The sequence below is a fragment of the Ptychodera flava genome, chromosome 6 (assembly GCF_041260155.1).
Source record: "Ptychodera flava strain L36383 chromosome 6, AS_Pfla_20210202, whole genome shotgun sequence".
NCBI classification, from domain to species: domain Eukaryota; kingdom Metazoa; phylum Hemichordata; class Enteropneusta; family Ptychoderidae; genus Ptychodera; species Ptychodera flava.
Window position 1 is genome coordinate 16,729,929 of NC_091933.1, and position 15,261 is coordinate 16,745,189.

At 39.9% G+C, this 15,261-nt stretch overlaps 1 protein-coding gene across 1 annotated transcript in view; it reads left to right on the forward strand.

Moving 5' to 3' along the window:
- The window catches only part of LOC139135013 (lysine-specific demethylase 5A-like), a 32,794-nt gene extending 18,845 nt beyond the window's left edge, over positions 1-13,949 (forward strand). Inside the window, 9 exon segments of the mRNA XM_070702174.1 lie at positions 45-168; positions 497-643; positions 942-1,150; positions 1,512-1,650; positions 8,376-8,555; positions 9,093-9,248; positions 9,569-10,690; positions 11,150-11,408; positions 11,902-13,949. Of these exon segments, the coding sequence (XP_070558275.1) occupies positions 45-168; positions 497-643; positions 942-1,150; positions 1,512-1,650; positions 8,376-8,555; positions 9,093-9,248; positions 9,569-10,690; positions 11,150-11,408; positions 11,902-12,533 (2,968 nt within the window). The 3' untranslated portion in view covers positions 12,534-13,949.
- Positions 13,950-15,261: the final 1,312 nt, after the last annotated feature.

Here is a 15,261-nt window from a genome sequence, read left to right on the forward strand (position 1 = left end):
GTGTGAATTTCTGCATAACATTGCATTGGTCTTCCATTGAACAGTAGGAACCGGACCTCTGGTGAGGTTACCAAGCATGTGGCAAGGCTTACTCTTGAAGAATTGCAGTGTTTTATGCAACAAGTGATTGATCTACCATGTGAAATCAAAGAAGGCGAATTAATTAAGGTAATGTTACTGTCACTGTCTTATCATTGTAAAAAGACTCCATTTTAAGTGTATAAAATTTAGACTAGAGCACGGTCCAAGATCAAAATTGAAATATGAAGAAGCCAATATTACTGTGGCAGTAAAATGTCAATGTTTTGTGAAAGAGATTTGTGCCGTCTTTGGAGAAAAAAAGACTTTTTATTGGGTGAGCTAGATACTGAAATAAGGAATTTCGTCAGACACAAGGCTCTACAGTAGTTATACTGTGTACAAGAAGACTGTCAGACTCTTTAAAGAAATGATACATGTGGCAAATAAAATATTTACATTGTTTATTTGATGACAGGACTTATTGAACAGAGTGGAAAGTTTCCAGATGGATGCAAAAGATGCCCTAGAGGACGCTACTCCAGATTCAGAGAAACTGAAGAGGTTACTAGATGTCGGCGTCAACTTAGATGTGGAGCTACCAGAAATGCCTAAATTAAAACAGGTAGGATCATGATGTGTAACTCTACTGCAAAATTCGTACACTCATTAGCATATCTATATTCTTTCAAAAAAATATGCTATACATAATGATGGTTCTCCCTTAGGCAACAGCAAGCATATGTATAGAGTTTGTACAGTTACCATTGTCTTGATTTCAACAGCAGGCTTTTGGTCTGCTCAAAAATTAATGTTCTGATGTTTGATACAAGTCTAGAGTTCATTTTAAGATGTGCAAGGTAGCACGACATCCTACATATAGGACAGAGTAAACATTAAACCTTTCTACTAATGCCATGCAGGAACTTCAGCAAGCTCGTTGGTTGGATGAAGTTAGGAGCACCTTAGCCGTTCCAAATCAAGTAACGTTGGAGGCACTTCGTAAGCTAATAGATTCAGGAGTAAGTCTGGCCCCACACCCTGCTGTAGAGAGAGCCATGGCAGAGCTTCAGGAGCTGCTGACTGTCAGTGAGAAATGGGAAGAAAAAGCTAAAATCTGTCTTCAAGCAAGGTATGCTGTTACACTCAGAGATACTTACAAAGTTATTCCATGTTTATTTTGAGGCACATGACAGTTCAGAAAATGTATAAAGAGATGAAATCCATGATTTTGAAGGGGAAACTTAAAAAGGATATGTTATTTCCATAATCATCAGAAGATGGACCCTGTTGTTGTTCAAGAAGCATTCCTATTTTCAACTATCATCTAGTCAGTAGCCAGGCAAGGTTTCCTATAATACTACCGAAATGCATTTCAGCTTTTCATCCCATAAATTTCTCATATTCTTGAAAGAAAAGTCACAGATCTATAAAAATGTTCCATTGAGAGAGTGCGGACAAACATTAGCAGTCGATACGTGTTTATCCTTCAGACCCCGGTATGTGATTGCAACTTTGGAAGCGATCATCCATGAAGCCAAGAGTATCCCAGCCTACTTACCAAACACATTAGCACTAAAGGAAGCTTTGAAGAAAGCCAAAGAATGGACTGCTAAGGTTGAAGGTATACAGGTAAGTGCTAAAAATTATGGTATAAAGAATCATAGTCTGATGCCATGTATTATGATGTTGTTTACAACAAACTGTACTTCTTTCTGGCACTGTTTTGGCCTGAAATTGTTTAACCCTTTCACCCCCAGTTTCCTGTATACAGGTCCAACTTTACCATGAAAGGGTTAAAGGGCAAAATTAATTAGCAGTTGCAGGTTGCTAAATGCCCTTTGAACTTTCATATCCTTCCCGCAGGAGTATGTTCGTTCATGCCATAAAAAACTAAGAGGTTATACTAAAATAATCAGGTTGATTAGGGAAGTGATGTTGATGTTTTTCATAAATCATTATTTTTGCAGTGTTTGTGTGATCTCTTTTAAAAAAGGAAATACACTGTGGAAAAAAAATAGAAGCCCAGTGCTTCAACCCTGTAAGTGGCAGTTGCTTTTCATCTGTGCATGAAGAACTGGCAGATTTAGGGAAATGAATACTTTCAACAATTACCATATGCTGGCTACTAACACAGACCCTAGAATAAAGCTAAGGTTTATAGTAGTAATTGCCGACAGTTTTACAGTGAAGTCAAATACAGTACAGTCCACGCAGAACCCGTCACTGGTGCGGGAACAATGCCCGCATAAAAAGTGCATTGTGCGCGCACGAAACGAGCATCATTGCCAGCAGTATGCGGGCAGATAAAGTGCAGTGTGCCCGCAGTGTGCGGGCACGATTCGCGCATCGTCACTGTGCGGGCATTGTTGCAATGTGAGGCACATTCACACCTTGACCTTGAATGTATGGCTGAGTGAACGCTGTTGCATGAGAATGTAAGTTGTAAGAGTTTCATTCTGTGGACAAAAATTGCAACAAGTGGACGTACAACAAGTGGCTACTGTAGTGCTGGGTTTTGTCATCGGCTCAGCCGAACTTTGACCCATTGCTGATTGGGTGGGAGTTGCGACGTTTAGTGTCATTTACAAATACTAGTACGATTTTAGGCCGGGGGTAAAGTGAAAACTCTTATATAATGCATGATCTGTTACTGTGAAATTGTTACTCTGACTTGGTGCGCTGTGAAGATCGAGTCCGATCGAAAATTATCGAATTTCTCAAATAAAGATGACATCACTGGTCGTGAGACGTGGTGTTGAAGAAACTGAGTGAGGCTGTGATGGTGACGATAGGTACATGTAAGTTGTTGCCATAACGCATCGTAGAAGACAAGTCAACACAACAATAAAAATTCTTGATCTGTTTTCTATTTTTCAAAATGTGTACTTTATAACAGGAAGAAGATTTATCATGGCAGAAGTGAATGCCTGTGAACTTGAATCACTCTAGTCTATACGAGCTCATATTCTTTTTTTCAATTGTCAAAAAAGACGATTTAGAACTAAAAATGCTGAACTTCTGTGACAGTTTCACGGCTTTCTTCCTCTTTTTCATGCCTAATCGTAATCGTGACTCTCATTTTCGGTTCACATTATCATTTTTATGCCATACAATTAAATGAAAGGAGGTCAGAAATTACGTTTCGTTGCTTACTCCCCTGTAGCGCGTCATACTTTCTCGATATACAGTAATCGCGGTCCCTCTATCACAATGATATTACCGGTATGTACATGCAGGTGAGGTTGTTTTGTGTGACGCCTGGAAAGACCAAATTCTACAAGACGCATATATGGTTTGGTTTTTCCTTTCGATGTACCGAACGATTGAACTGAGAAGCACAAAAATCGCGATTGAGGTTCTGCTTCGTAACCTGTCCTCGTAAATTTCAATGATTTCACAAGCCGAACGTCTCTATCAACATTTTTTCTAGCCAACTATCACTATTAGTGGCACAAATAAAATGATTAATGTGAGTGGAGTAAACTGACCATGTTGGTAAGTAATAACTTGAATTTTCTCCACAGACATGAAAACAAAATATTCGTTTTGGGCGACAGCGCTCGACTTGTTTTCTTGCCGATCATGCCGAAATCTCAATGAAGTTTTGATACGTTCTCGGATATTCCGTACGAAAAATATTAAATGGACAACATGGTAGTCGATGTAGAGAAAGTCATGATCATCATACTGCCAACGCAATCATACAAACTACGGTGACGCCGCGTAATTTTTCATCGCCACCGGTGCTTCGCGATAAAGTCCAACATTAAAATTTGTTTCCCGGGTCATTACGACCATCTGAAAAAAAAACTACAAAAAAAAACGGCTTCTGCTTATATTTTACATATGAGCTAATACCCGATAAGGTCCATTTGTCAAATTGTTCCATGCACTCCGAACGAAATCGGGGCCAAAAATCTTGAAAAAATATCACGTCTTTTTTGTGATAATGTCAGACAATACCATGCCAAAAAAGTCCGATATTCAAAAACTGTTCCAACCCAAACTTTTTAGTGACGAAAACTAAAACACTCTGCCAGTTTCTGATAGTATTTTCCGTTCGAGTCGACACCTGACGAACCAAATTTCAAATGTTTCCCGCCCCCAACTATTTGCTGCAGAAAAAAATATGTCTTTTTCATGTCGTGTTTTACGTTGATCAAATCAAACTCTGTAAAATACGCGCGGTGCAGTGTGTTCTAAATCGTACTCCGACTCTGAACGTTATTAGTAGGCCTATATCACAGTGAAGTCTATTACGTCACCACAGGTTTTCAGTGTCGTTTTATTTGTGACAGACAGTCGTTCGGACGACGACATTCCCTCCACATCGAATAATACATTGACGTACCAGAAGAACGACATTGTGAACAAAAGCTTGGGGCCGAAACGGGAAGAGTTGCCGGGAAACACGTCAAATTTTGCTACACTGTCATCCAGATGACCTTGAAGACTTGACGTGGGTTGCAATCGCCACCCAGAGCAGACATTGTCCTCGGCCTATTCAATAGCATCTACGCACTAATCAGCATGATCAGGCGATGGGTCACAAAGGTCATCGAAGTATGCAACAATTTACAGTAAAGATTCGCGTCGGCATGATTGTTTAAATAATTGCGATCACATTGCTGGTGTATACTATCAAGTTCGGAAACACTTTTAAAGGAATAAATATTTTTTTAACAAAAATAATTCCGTAATTTTTTGAAGAAATCATAAATCCACGAACTTAACGTTCGAATCTGCAAGTGGGTTATTGTTTAGATGAACTCAACCACGCTGAAACATGGGTACTCTTAATACCATTGGCGGCATTTCCCCACTGCCAACTTCAGTCATAACTTCAGTGCAATGGGTAGTCGTAACGAAAGAACGATGTCGCTTCTCGCATCAACGTGTCAAAGAACGCGACATTTAGTGTTGAAGTAATGCAGACGTATCACTACTTGTAGTAACACTAACGTACTGGATGTTTTTTGATAATGCATGCTGGTATCAGCCTTGATCCACGGATACATCAGCACCAAAAAATTCTCTAACTTTCCGAGGTTCGTGTTACAGTCGGTACGATTTAAAAATACTTGCGATTAAATCGTTGTTTGACGCAGTTTTAAATGTCGACAATGCATTTGACTATTCAAAAACTAAAACAAAATAAAGTCAATGTGCCACATAACAAGTTGGCCTTAAGGGCCACCAAATTTGAAGAAGGAATTACGAGTAAAAGTTTGGAATAAATGAGACTCACACAAGGATTTCAAAGATAATGTTTTTATTTTCACCCCCTAAAAATTAAAAAATCTGAACCGGCGATTGTCTGAATATTACACCTGATTAAAACTGCAATAAAAAGTTTTGGTCGGGGCGCTAACGCGGAGATGCATGTATGACACCAATTTTCACCATTCGGAGAACTTCTGGAAATGTATTGTTTATGACACATTCTCCACGGGTTATGCGATTTATTGAAGAACATGTTCGTCGTCTTTGAGTTTGCAGAATTGAATTACGTTGACAGTATATAGCCTTGATATGTATGGGAAAATGTATGGTGCGTTTTTACTCAGACAGTGACAACTTTTGAGGTATTTTTTGCTATTTCCATCATTTTATATGACTCGAATCTTTGGTTCAAAGCGAAAGTTCGGCATGTAAAATGTTTTATGAACGAGACCGCATCGGTCAAACAGTCAATGGTCTATACGTCGCATGGTCGCTATGGAAACCAGCAGTTTCCAAGAATAGCAGGCGAATTCCTCGAAGCATTATGCTCCCATGGGACTTCTCACAGAGGGCTTTCAATTCGACAAAATGGAATTATTCACGTTTTTTGTCTGTCACTTCTGAACGTCAAATACATGTTGACCACGAAATTACTTCAGTCAAGTCACTTCAATTTGTAAATTTTGGTACATTTACATTTCAATGTATGTTTGACTCGTCACGAAACAAAGCTCGCAGTTCTGGTCCAAGGACGTTCACGCAGGGGTGCACTATCGACTCAAGTCTACCCCGAAAATTTTGAACGTTTTTAAAGCCGATAGACGCAAGTTGCTGTGAAGACCAGCAGCCCAAAACTGACAGAAAGAGTCTCAGATTTAATAGTATGTATCGCATCGATATAACTTTTTTTTTTAAAAAATGTTATGCTTTTAATTCTACACTAAACTGGAGGGACGGTACATCGTAATACAATACAGGACCTGTATAAATGTTTAGAACTTCTGTCGTCATATTTCCCGGTCGAATAAAGCCGCCTGCTTTAATTCACCGAAGCCTAGAATTGTATTTTACACGATGACTACATTCGGGCTTAGCGGTAGCCATATTTGCTTGGAAATACCCAATCAGACAGGGCATGCAGTTTGCAGTCTGGATACTTTCGCGACTTATAGGTCATTTTGGAACTGGGTTTTCTCGTTTCACATTCTGGCATCTCAGTGCCTGGTTTAGTCGTAGAGTGTACTACTGACCCTCTTTCAACACAGTGCATGCGTGATGGATCAGATATTTTGAAAAGGGACAAGCACCGGACAGACCGCGGATGTAGTTTTGTACGTGACATCCATGGACCACGGTCCCTCTACAAAACTCGGACTTGGCATCTCAGCAAAATGGTTCGCCGATTCGGCTACCTTCGAAACTTCAGTTCGATTTTTTTTGTGACAAACACGGCGGAATTAGCACGAAAAATCAGTAAGCCAATGAAAACACTTGCATTTTCCTACGCCATCACCGCTGACTTTACTTCAGTATGATAGTGACTCTATATTGCTAACTGCAGTGTCTACTATAGACAGTCGGATCCAGAGCAAAGTCGTTCGTGTAATCGTAAAAAGTTCAGGACAAAAATACAAGCTGTTGATTTCAAAAACAAATTTTATTTCGATGCTGGTTGTTATTTCCTGGGCGCTCTCGTTTCCTTACCTGTGTAAAAAGGATGCGTTGTTTCAAAATACAACAAATTGACCAGGCAACAATTCAAAACTTGTTATTCTTCACCCTCCCTAATATAAAATGGTTTACAATCTGGTTCTTCTATGTATCAGGTTTCGCAATCATGCTTTAGTTCATGTACGATGTCTACTATACGGCAAATGACGAACGAATTCATTCAGAAAATTCCCCTGGCATATGTGGTCTGTGCCTGTGATATTACTAATACGTATCATGAACTTTATTTATTGTAAATGGCCACAATAATGTTCACTTGTTGCAATTTTTCACAAAGCACGTCCAACCACGGTCTACACGTCCGTGTTCCAACCTTAGACCACGATCCGTGAGAGGTCTAGTGTCGAGGTCCAGCAGAGTTTGAGGTAGATTTCTTCAGAGCTGTACGCATACTGTACGCATGTGATAATATCTTACTGTGACCTGTCTACGACTAAGATTTTTTTATGGATTTTAGAGTTGCCTTAGGCAGACAAAGAGAGTTTGGAGCTGGTTTTAGGACTCAAGATTATTCAGTTACTCCCAGCCGCCGCTATTTCAGTTAGGCAAGTGTAGCAATGTTGTCACCGACAACTACCTCTGGGCACACATTTTTTGAGTTCAATACCCGCATCGTGCGGGCACATTTTGTCCAGTGCGGGCACAGTGCCCGTAAAGTGCTCGCACAGTGCTCGTAAAATGCTGGCACTTCACACCCAATTGTGCTGGCATAATGCGCTTAGAGTGCTGGCATTGTGCTCGCAAAATGCGAGCACAATGACAGGTTCTGCGTGGACTGTACTGTAAGTCCTTAATCTGATTAGGTCTTAGAAACTTACCAACAAGATAAAAGCAATGCTATCCTCTTCGCATTATTTCAAGGCTGTTGAATCTAATGTTTGTTCTGGTTAGCTATAGAAAAGTTAAGCAACTGAATATGCATAACTAGAATGCACTTGTGATTGCATACTGGTTCATATAAGTTGCTACAAGCAGCAATCATAATCACAGTTGGCCAAAGCCAGTATGTCCATGAATGTATTGTGTGGAGATTATGGAAGCTAATGACTCTCTTAGTTCTGACTAGGCATTTGAAAGTACACCTACCAGGCTACCACCATTTTAGGTGTTATCTGAGAAAATTCAGTGCACAGAAAAAAAGCAGTTGAATTGTACCCAGGTGATAGTGGCCACCAGTGTCAGAATGTAATTGATTGCTGATGGACGAGATTAGTTCTATTCCGGCGATTGTAGTATAGTCCCAGAACAGGTTTTGGTGTGTTGAACGACTTCTGTAGTAGATGTGTCATGTAATGCTGGTAGGACTTGTCTTGGATGTATTAAGTTATGTCAGATAGTGCACTGTACACTCTTTAATGCTCATTGCTGACTACATCATACTACATTTGTATCCAACTCAGAACGCAGAGCACTATCCGTATCTGGATATCCTGGAGAACCTAGTGATGAGAGGAAGACCCATTCCCGTCAGACTGGAACAGCTGCCACAGGTGGAATCACAGGTAGCAGCAGCAAGGTCATGGAGAGAGAGAACAGCCAGGACTTTCCTCAAAAAGAATTCTCAGTTCACCTTAGTTGAGGTGGGTATATTGACCATGTACATTGCATTGACACTTTGATTGCCATTGCGATTGTAATCCTATGTACCAAAGATGGTGTCAAAAAGTATAGGATGTGACTGGAATTTTCTAGTTCTCAAGGGTATAAAGTAATTCCAGTGTTTGAGGTAGTAAAGTGGTTAATAGTGAGGACCTCTATTTCTTTACCATATTTCTTTTACTTTTCATCAGTCACTAAAAATTGTTGGTATATGCCATGAACAACACTTCAAGCATTACAAGGAAGGTGTTGAGTGCATTTTACCATCTCAGAGTTTTGCATATGACATGCACTGTACAACAAAAAGCTACTTCTAAATTGCAAAGTCATTGCAAAGAGCAAAATTTTATGAAGTGCATTTCACCTTGTTTATAATGTTGAGAACAATGATATCTAACCAGGCTCTTTTCTGACATGAAAGTGACATGCTGCTGGCTTCAACTGACTTGCTGACACCCGTGTTTCACACCTGCCTATAGGCTACAGACCCTGACACTAGCATATGTATACTTCTCCAGGTCCTGTCCCCAAGAACAGACATTGGTGTGTATGCAGCTGGCAAAAACAGGAGAAAGAAAAGCAGGGAGTCTGTAGAGAGAGAGGGCAGCAAGGAGAAAGAAGGCAGCAATGGAATAGATATAAAGCCGGAGGAATCCCGTGACCCAGCTGCCATCGTAAGTAGTGGTACATCTCTCAATGGGCCCAGCAGTGTCCACTCATACGCTGTACGAACAGCAATGTCCCTGATTGTCCAAATTTTAGTGACATAGCTGTGTCTGACACTGCTGCTTATGCAATTTCTCGTATATTTGTAACTTCATAGGAAAGATTCCTAAAATAGTCTACCTATTGAGTCATCATGAGGATGGTAGTATAAAATAGTTACTATTCAGATTTACAAATGAGTAAAATCAGGTGCTATGGTGTATATCACACCTATTATCTTTCATCGTGCTAAGTATGACTGCAAATTCATTCAACCTTTGCCTTACAGGTTGCAGCTTTCAAGGAAGCAGAACGCAAAGAAATCGATGCAATGAGAATGCTGAGAGACAAGAACCTCTGCAAACAGCAGCTGGAGGAGGAAGGGGTTGAACCTGGCAAATACTGCATTTGTCGCAAACCTGTTTACCCTCACATGTTACAATGTGAACTCTGCAAGGATTGGTTTCATAGCTCCTGTGTAACATTACCAAAGTCTAGTAGTAGTAAGAACAAAAATGGCCAGGCAGGAAGTACACCCATCCAGGCTGCTCGTGATCTCAAATTCCTTTGTCCATTGTGTCTAAGATCGCGTAGACCTAGGTTAGAGACAATCTTGTCACTTTTGGTGTCGCTCCAAAAATTACCAGTGAGACTGCCTGAAGGGGAAGCTCTTCAGTGTCTGACAGAGAGGGCCATGAGTTGGCAAGATAGGGCTAGACAGGCTCTGGCCACCGATGAACTGGCATCAGCACTGGCCAAGCTGTCGGTGCTGAGCCAGCGCATGGTGGAGCAGGCAGCCAGGGAAAAGACTGAAAAAATAATCAATGCTGAACTGAAAAAAGCGGCTAGCAACCCTGAACTGCAGGAACACCTACAGAGTGTGACACACAATGCATTCAGTGGGGGAGACTCCCCTGTACATCCATCATCCATACTGCATGGCATGCCACCCGTACCAACAAACCCCGAAGCCCTACAAGGCACCAGTAGTAGTAGTACCAGTAGTAGCAGCAGTGGCAGCATCAAGGAAGACACCCATACACCGGTCTTTAGCAACAGTGCTGATGTCACCAGCAAAGAACCAACAAATGTAGTGGTAGGAGGAGGGGACGCTAGCAGCACACAGCCACCCGTAGCATTCAGCTCGGAACATGCTTACAGTTCGGCTTCAAAGACTCAGCAGAGCACCACACCTAGGAAACAGCCCCGCAAGACACCCCATGTGACAAAATCCCTGGACCCGCCTGTACTGGAGTTATCAGAGATGGCCAAGGCCCAGCTTGAAGACCTGATGATGGAGGGAGATCTCTTGGAAGTATCTCTTGATGAAACCCAGCACATCTGGCGTATACTTCAAGCTTGTCAGCCACAACATGATGAAAAGTTCCTGGAACAGTTCCCCTCAACAGAGGTAAGTTATAGCATTATATTTCCAACTCTACAACCAAAGTATAGTTAGAGGAAGTTATAGCTTTGCATGCTTTCTAGTCAGTATTATAGATTTCACTCTGCAATGGATCATTGCACCTGACAATAATGTATATTATGGTTAGGTGTTAGTCTTTGTCACATTTCCTTCGATATGTGAAGACTCTTTCTGGTAAGTTTCATAGATCAAAACAATGTACAAAATGTACTTTTCAACCTCATATTAGAGTGTAATGTATCAGTCTAATAGTGAAAGGCATCAAACAGTAATCAAAACTGAAAAATTCACCCCATCATTTCATTGTTCCTTACATATGTTAAAACCTGTGATATCACAGGCAGTGCCCAGCTCTCTTGGCTGTGTTTCAGAAAGCAAAGAATTGACAGCAACGGTCCTCTAGCTGAATTAATGACTGATGATGGTTTATTTTACTTCACGTAGCCAAGTGATGAAAACGAGTGCAAATTGCCCAAGGTGAAGACTGGTGATAAAGAGAAGAAGAGAAAGCGAAAGAAGGAAAACCAGTCATCTGACAACAACGATCCTACTGACCTGAGTATCAGTAAGAATGGATCAGAAAAGAAGAAGAAGAAAAAGCTGTCAAGTAACAAAGATGGTGATAAGGAGGACAAAGCAAAGAAGGATGAATCTCTAGGAAGTAAAGAGGTTACTAAAGAGAAAAAGAAGAAGAAAAAGAAAGGTTGGTACAGTTATTGTACAGTTCAGGTTGAACTTGTAGATATTGCTGCATTACATGCTCACCTTGAAATGGCAGGCATTTGTTAGGGCTATGTAATAGAGAATTTTGAATACTGTGAGCACAAGATTATATGTAGTGAATATTATCGTGCTTGAGTATATGTAGATACCATCGTGCCTAGAATTATTCTCTTAGTTAGTAACAAGATCAAGTTTCAGTATGTGACATATGTTCATTTTCACATTGTGAAATTTCTAGCCTACCTTGCAACGATGTGTAATTAAGATGATACTTGTCAAGTGAAAGTTTACTGTAAGAGGCGTGGGATGATGGAACTGTGTATGTGACAATATAAACATACGCTGTCAAGTGATGACCTGAAATTCCAACATTCTTCAGCATATTATTGCATGTCAGAGTTATTTCTAAAGCAAGTTTACAAATATGGAAGATATACCACATCTTACAGCGTGATTCTTTCTTGGTGTTTCAGTGTCAGACAAGGAAGGAAAAGAGAAAGCCAAGCAAGACAAAGAAAAAGTCGGCAAGAGCAACGAAGACGAGGATGAAGATGAGGACGATGAGGATGAGAAGTGTTCAGCTAAAGTGTGCAAACAGCCCACTGGTGATGACATCAACTGGGTCCAGTGTGACGCCTGTGAACAGTGGTTCCATCTGGCCTGCATTGGACTGTCTGAGGAAATTGCCGAGAATGAAGACTACATCTGCTCTCCTTGCACTCGCCGCAGAAACAGACAGGCTGCCAGGGAAAAAGCCAGGGCCTTGGCTAAGGAGAAGAGTGAAAAGGAGAAACAGGAACAGACCAGCAGTGAGGTGGAAATGAAGGAAGCTGAAAAGGAAAACCAGAAGGAATCTGAGAATGTCCCAGAGAAACAAGACCAGGAAGAGATCATATCAGTGACATCTACGCCTAGCGAGCATAACTCACCAGAGCCAATGACTGTTGATGATAATGTCGCCAGTTCAGTTACCACTGTAGCTGTCGTTGAAAAGTCACTGAAAGAGACTCTGTTAGAACCAATGGAAGTAGACACCAATGAGAAACCAGCAGAAAAAGTACAAGCCACAGAGTCCAGTAAAGTCAATGGTGAAGTGCAATCGTAACAAATGACTGGACAAGAAAGACTGCATGTACCGGTAGTATCTACCCATACTGCTCAGTGGATGGAGTTCTCTGTACCCAGTGTTTATAGCAGTGTTCACCTGTACACAAACTCTTAAGATGCTCGACTCACACAATTCTCCTCTCAGTCCACTGCGATATTTATAGGAAAAAAGGAGATAGTGGATGCTCTTGAGTGCTTCAGAAAATACCTCAGTTTCTTGAAATTTTGGCATGTTATGTATTTTGAAAGGGACAGATCAACAGGGAAGGGAATCAATTGGTTGTTGAGTGTGTTTGTGTGTGTAACTATACTTGTGTTTAGATGTAGGATTATTTAGGGGAAGAAAACTGGGGGAGATTACAACTCTCAGGCAAAAACAATGTAGAAATTAAAAGAAAAAAAATTAAAAAAAAGCGTAACTAGAAAACTTGAGAGATCTTTATGTAATATGTATTCCCATAGTGTCAAACTTAAATAGAAAATAGAAGCAAAGGCTTTATATTCTTTTAGTCGCTGGAAGATTTTAGTTCCTGGTTGATGCATGACATTTTGATTACAAAAAAAATTAAAGAGAGAGAGGGAGAAAGCTGGGCATGTTCTTTTGAACTCACCGGACACAGTTCATCCAAGGGAGAATCCTGCCAGACAAAATTGTGAAAGTATGTAAACATCGTAACAGAGACATTCAGCAGGTGAAAGGACAACACAAAAGATGTATGTTTGATGTGTCCCTATGTTGATTTTTGTGGTGGCTATAGCCAATGTTTCATCAGTTATTACGTTCAGTAGAATTGTAGGTAGAAGTGTTTGTTCTATGGTTTTGATAAATACCAGATCTCAAAATCTACCTGTCACGTGTGAAATAACACACCCCACAATTTGTTTTGTACTCTGGTATATCAGAAATTTGTTTGTATGGTATACCAGAAAATGTTCCTTTTGTCTCTAAGTTTCCTTAATTCCTTTGAATTTCTAAATCTTCCTTCGTCACTTGGTCCCTGGAAATTCATTTACCTGATGTGCGGGGAGAAAACTGGATTGACATCAAATGCAACAAATGAAATTGTTTCTGTCAGTCTCTTCTGTCCTTTCAATAAAACTACAAAACTCAAAAAAAAATAATATTTATCATGAACCCTAGTTGTCCACTGTACATTTTATTAGCTTCTTAGTTCAGAGCCAAGCATGTCCATGTTGATCTATTGCCTCTGAGAATGATATCAAGTTAGTCATTTGACAGATTCTATCCTAAATCCAAGAAATGATACAAGTGTGTTTACATATTTTGAGTTGACATTGTTTCAAAAGTTGAACACAGTTGCAGTGATATACTTCTGCAGACTGATGGCTTGGAATTATGTTGTACCAAGCGTGCATCTTTCTTCAAGTCTTATTCATTCAATAAAAATTCCTTCACTCCATTCATGTGTCTGTTGTGTTCTTGCATATATCTTGTAGCATATCCTACAAGAAATATCAATAAGACCACAGCTACTTTCTGCTTATTCCAAAGTCTTATTTATAAAGTCTTAGGATATCATCCATGTGAAACTTTTCAGTACATAATAAGGGAAATCAGTTGCTTTTGTACCCTCCAACTTTGCTAAATTAATGCATCATTGACTTTGACAAATTCTCTCTGCTGCAAGAGCTAGCATATTATCTTTACCAGTGATGTATATGACGCAGACTGTGAGAATTGCTACATTGCTGCATTGACTCTCAGCTTTCAAAGATGTCAGAGGGTGCACTGTAGATAGAAGCAACACTGGTATTGTCAACTATGATCTGCAAATGTCACAAACAGTTCTGATCTCATGAAGTCTTGATTCAAATGGAATTTGCAAGGCCCAAATTATGGAAATGACCTAAAAAATATCGAAGATCAAAAAAGTAGGACATCATTGAGACTGTACCAAAAGGAATAAGAAATATGGTGTAGAAGCAAATATAACCAAATCCTTATGTTCATAAAAATTTTACTGTACACGTTTGATGTTTCGTATAATGCTTGTTATGTTTGAGGAGATAAAAGTGGTGTGTTGTACCTGTTCAAATTCAGTGCCTTCAGCTTTGATATTTGGCCAAATTACAGTAAGTTGTTCATAAATATGCAAATAAATGTAAGCACAACCAATTTACCTTAGAAGTCAGACCAGATTCAGTGCATTTACTGTTGACATATGGCCTCATTAGACGATTTCATTAAATATGCAAATGAGTTATGAATCGGTATGTAATACCTATCAAACTTTCAGCATGCGGTAACTCCGTATGGCAAAATGTACCGTAGAAATCTGATCAAATTCAGTACACTCAACTTTGATTTATGGCTAAATGACACAACGTTGTTAATAAGCAAATGAGCGAATTATGATAAGTCACACAGCAAACTTGCAAGATGACTAAATGTATGTATAACCATTAAGGTACAGTAGAAGTCTGATCAAATTCTGATTACTCAGTTGCACATATGGCAAAATTATATAAAGTATTAAAAAAGCTACACCGACCAACCTTTCAGCATAATGAAAAGTAAAGGTTTTAGGTGATTGCGTGTTTCATTAATCTTGAACATGTTACTTTCAGCTTTGATGTTTAGCTTAAGGTAGAACGCACCTCGGGGACAGATATTCGGGCCTTCAAATTTTATCAATTTTCTTCTGACCTACCACTTGTGGGGACTCATTTTGAAGCTCTTGGCGAAAGAAAAGTTTTCACCGTCT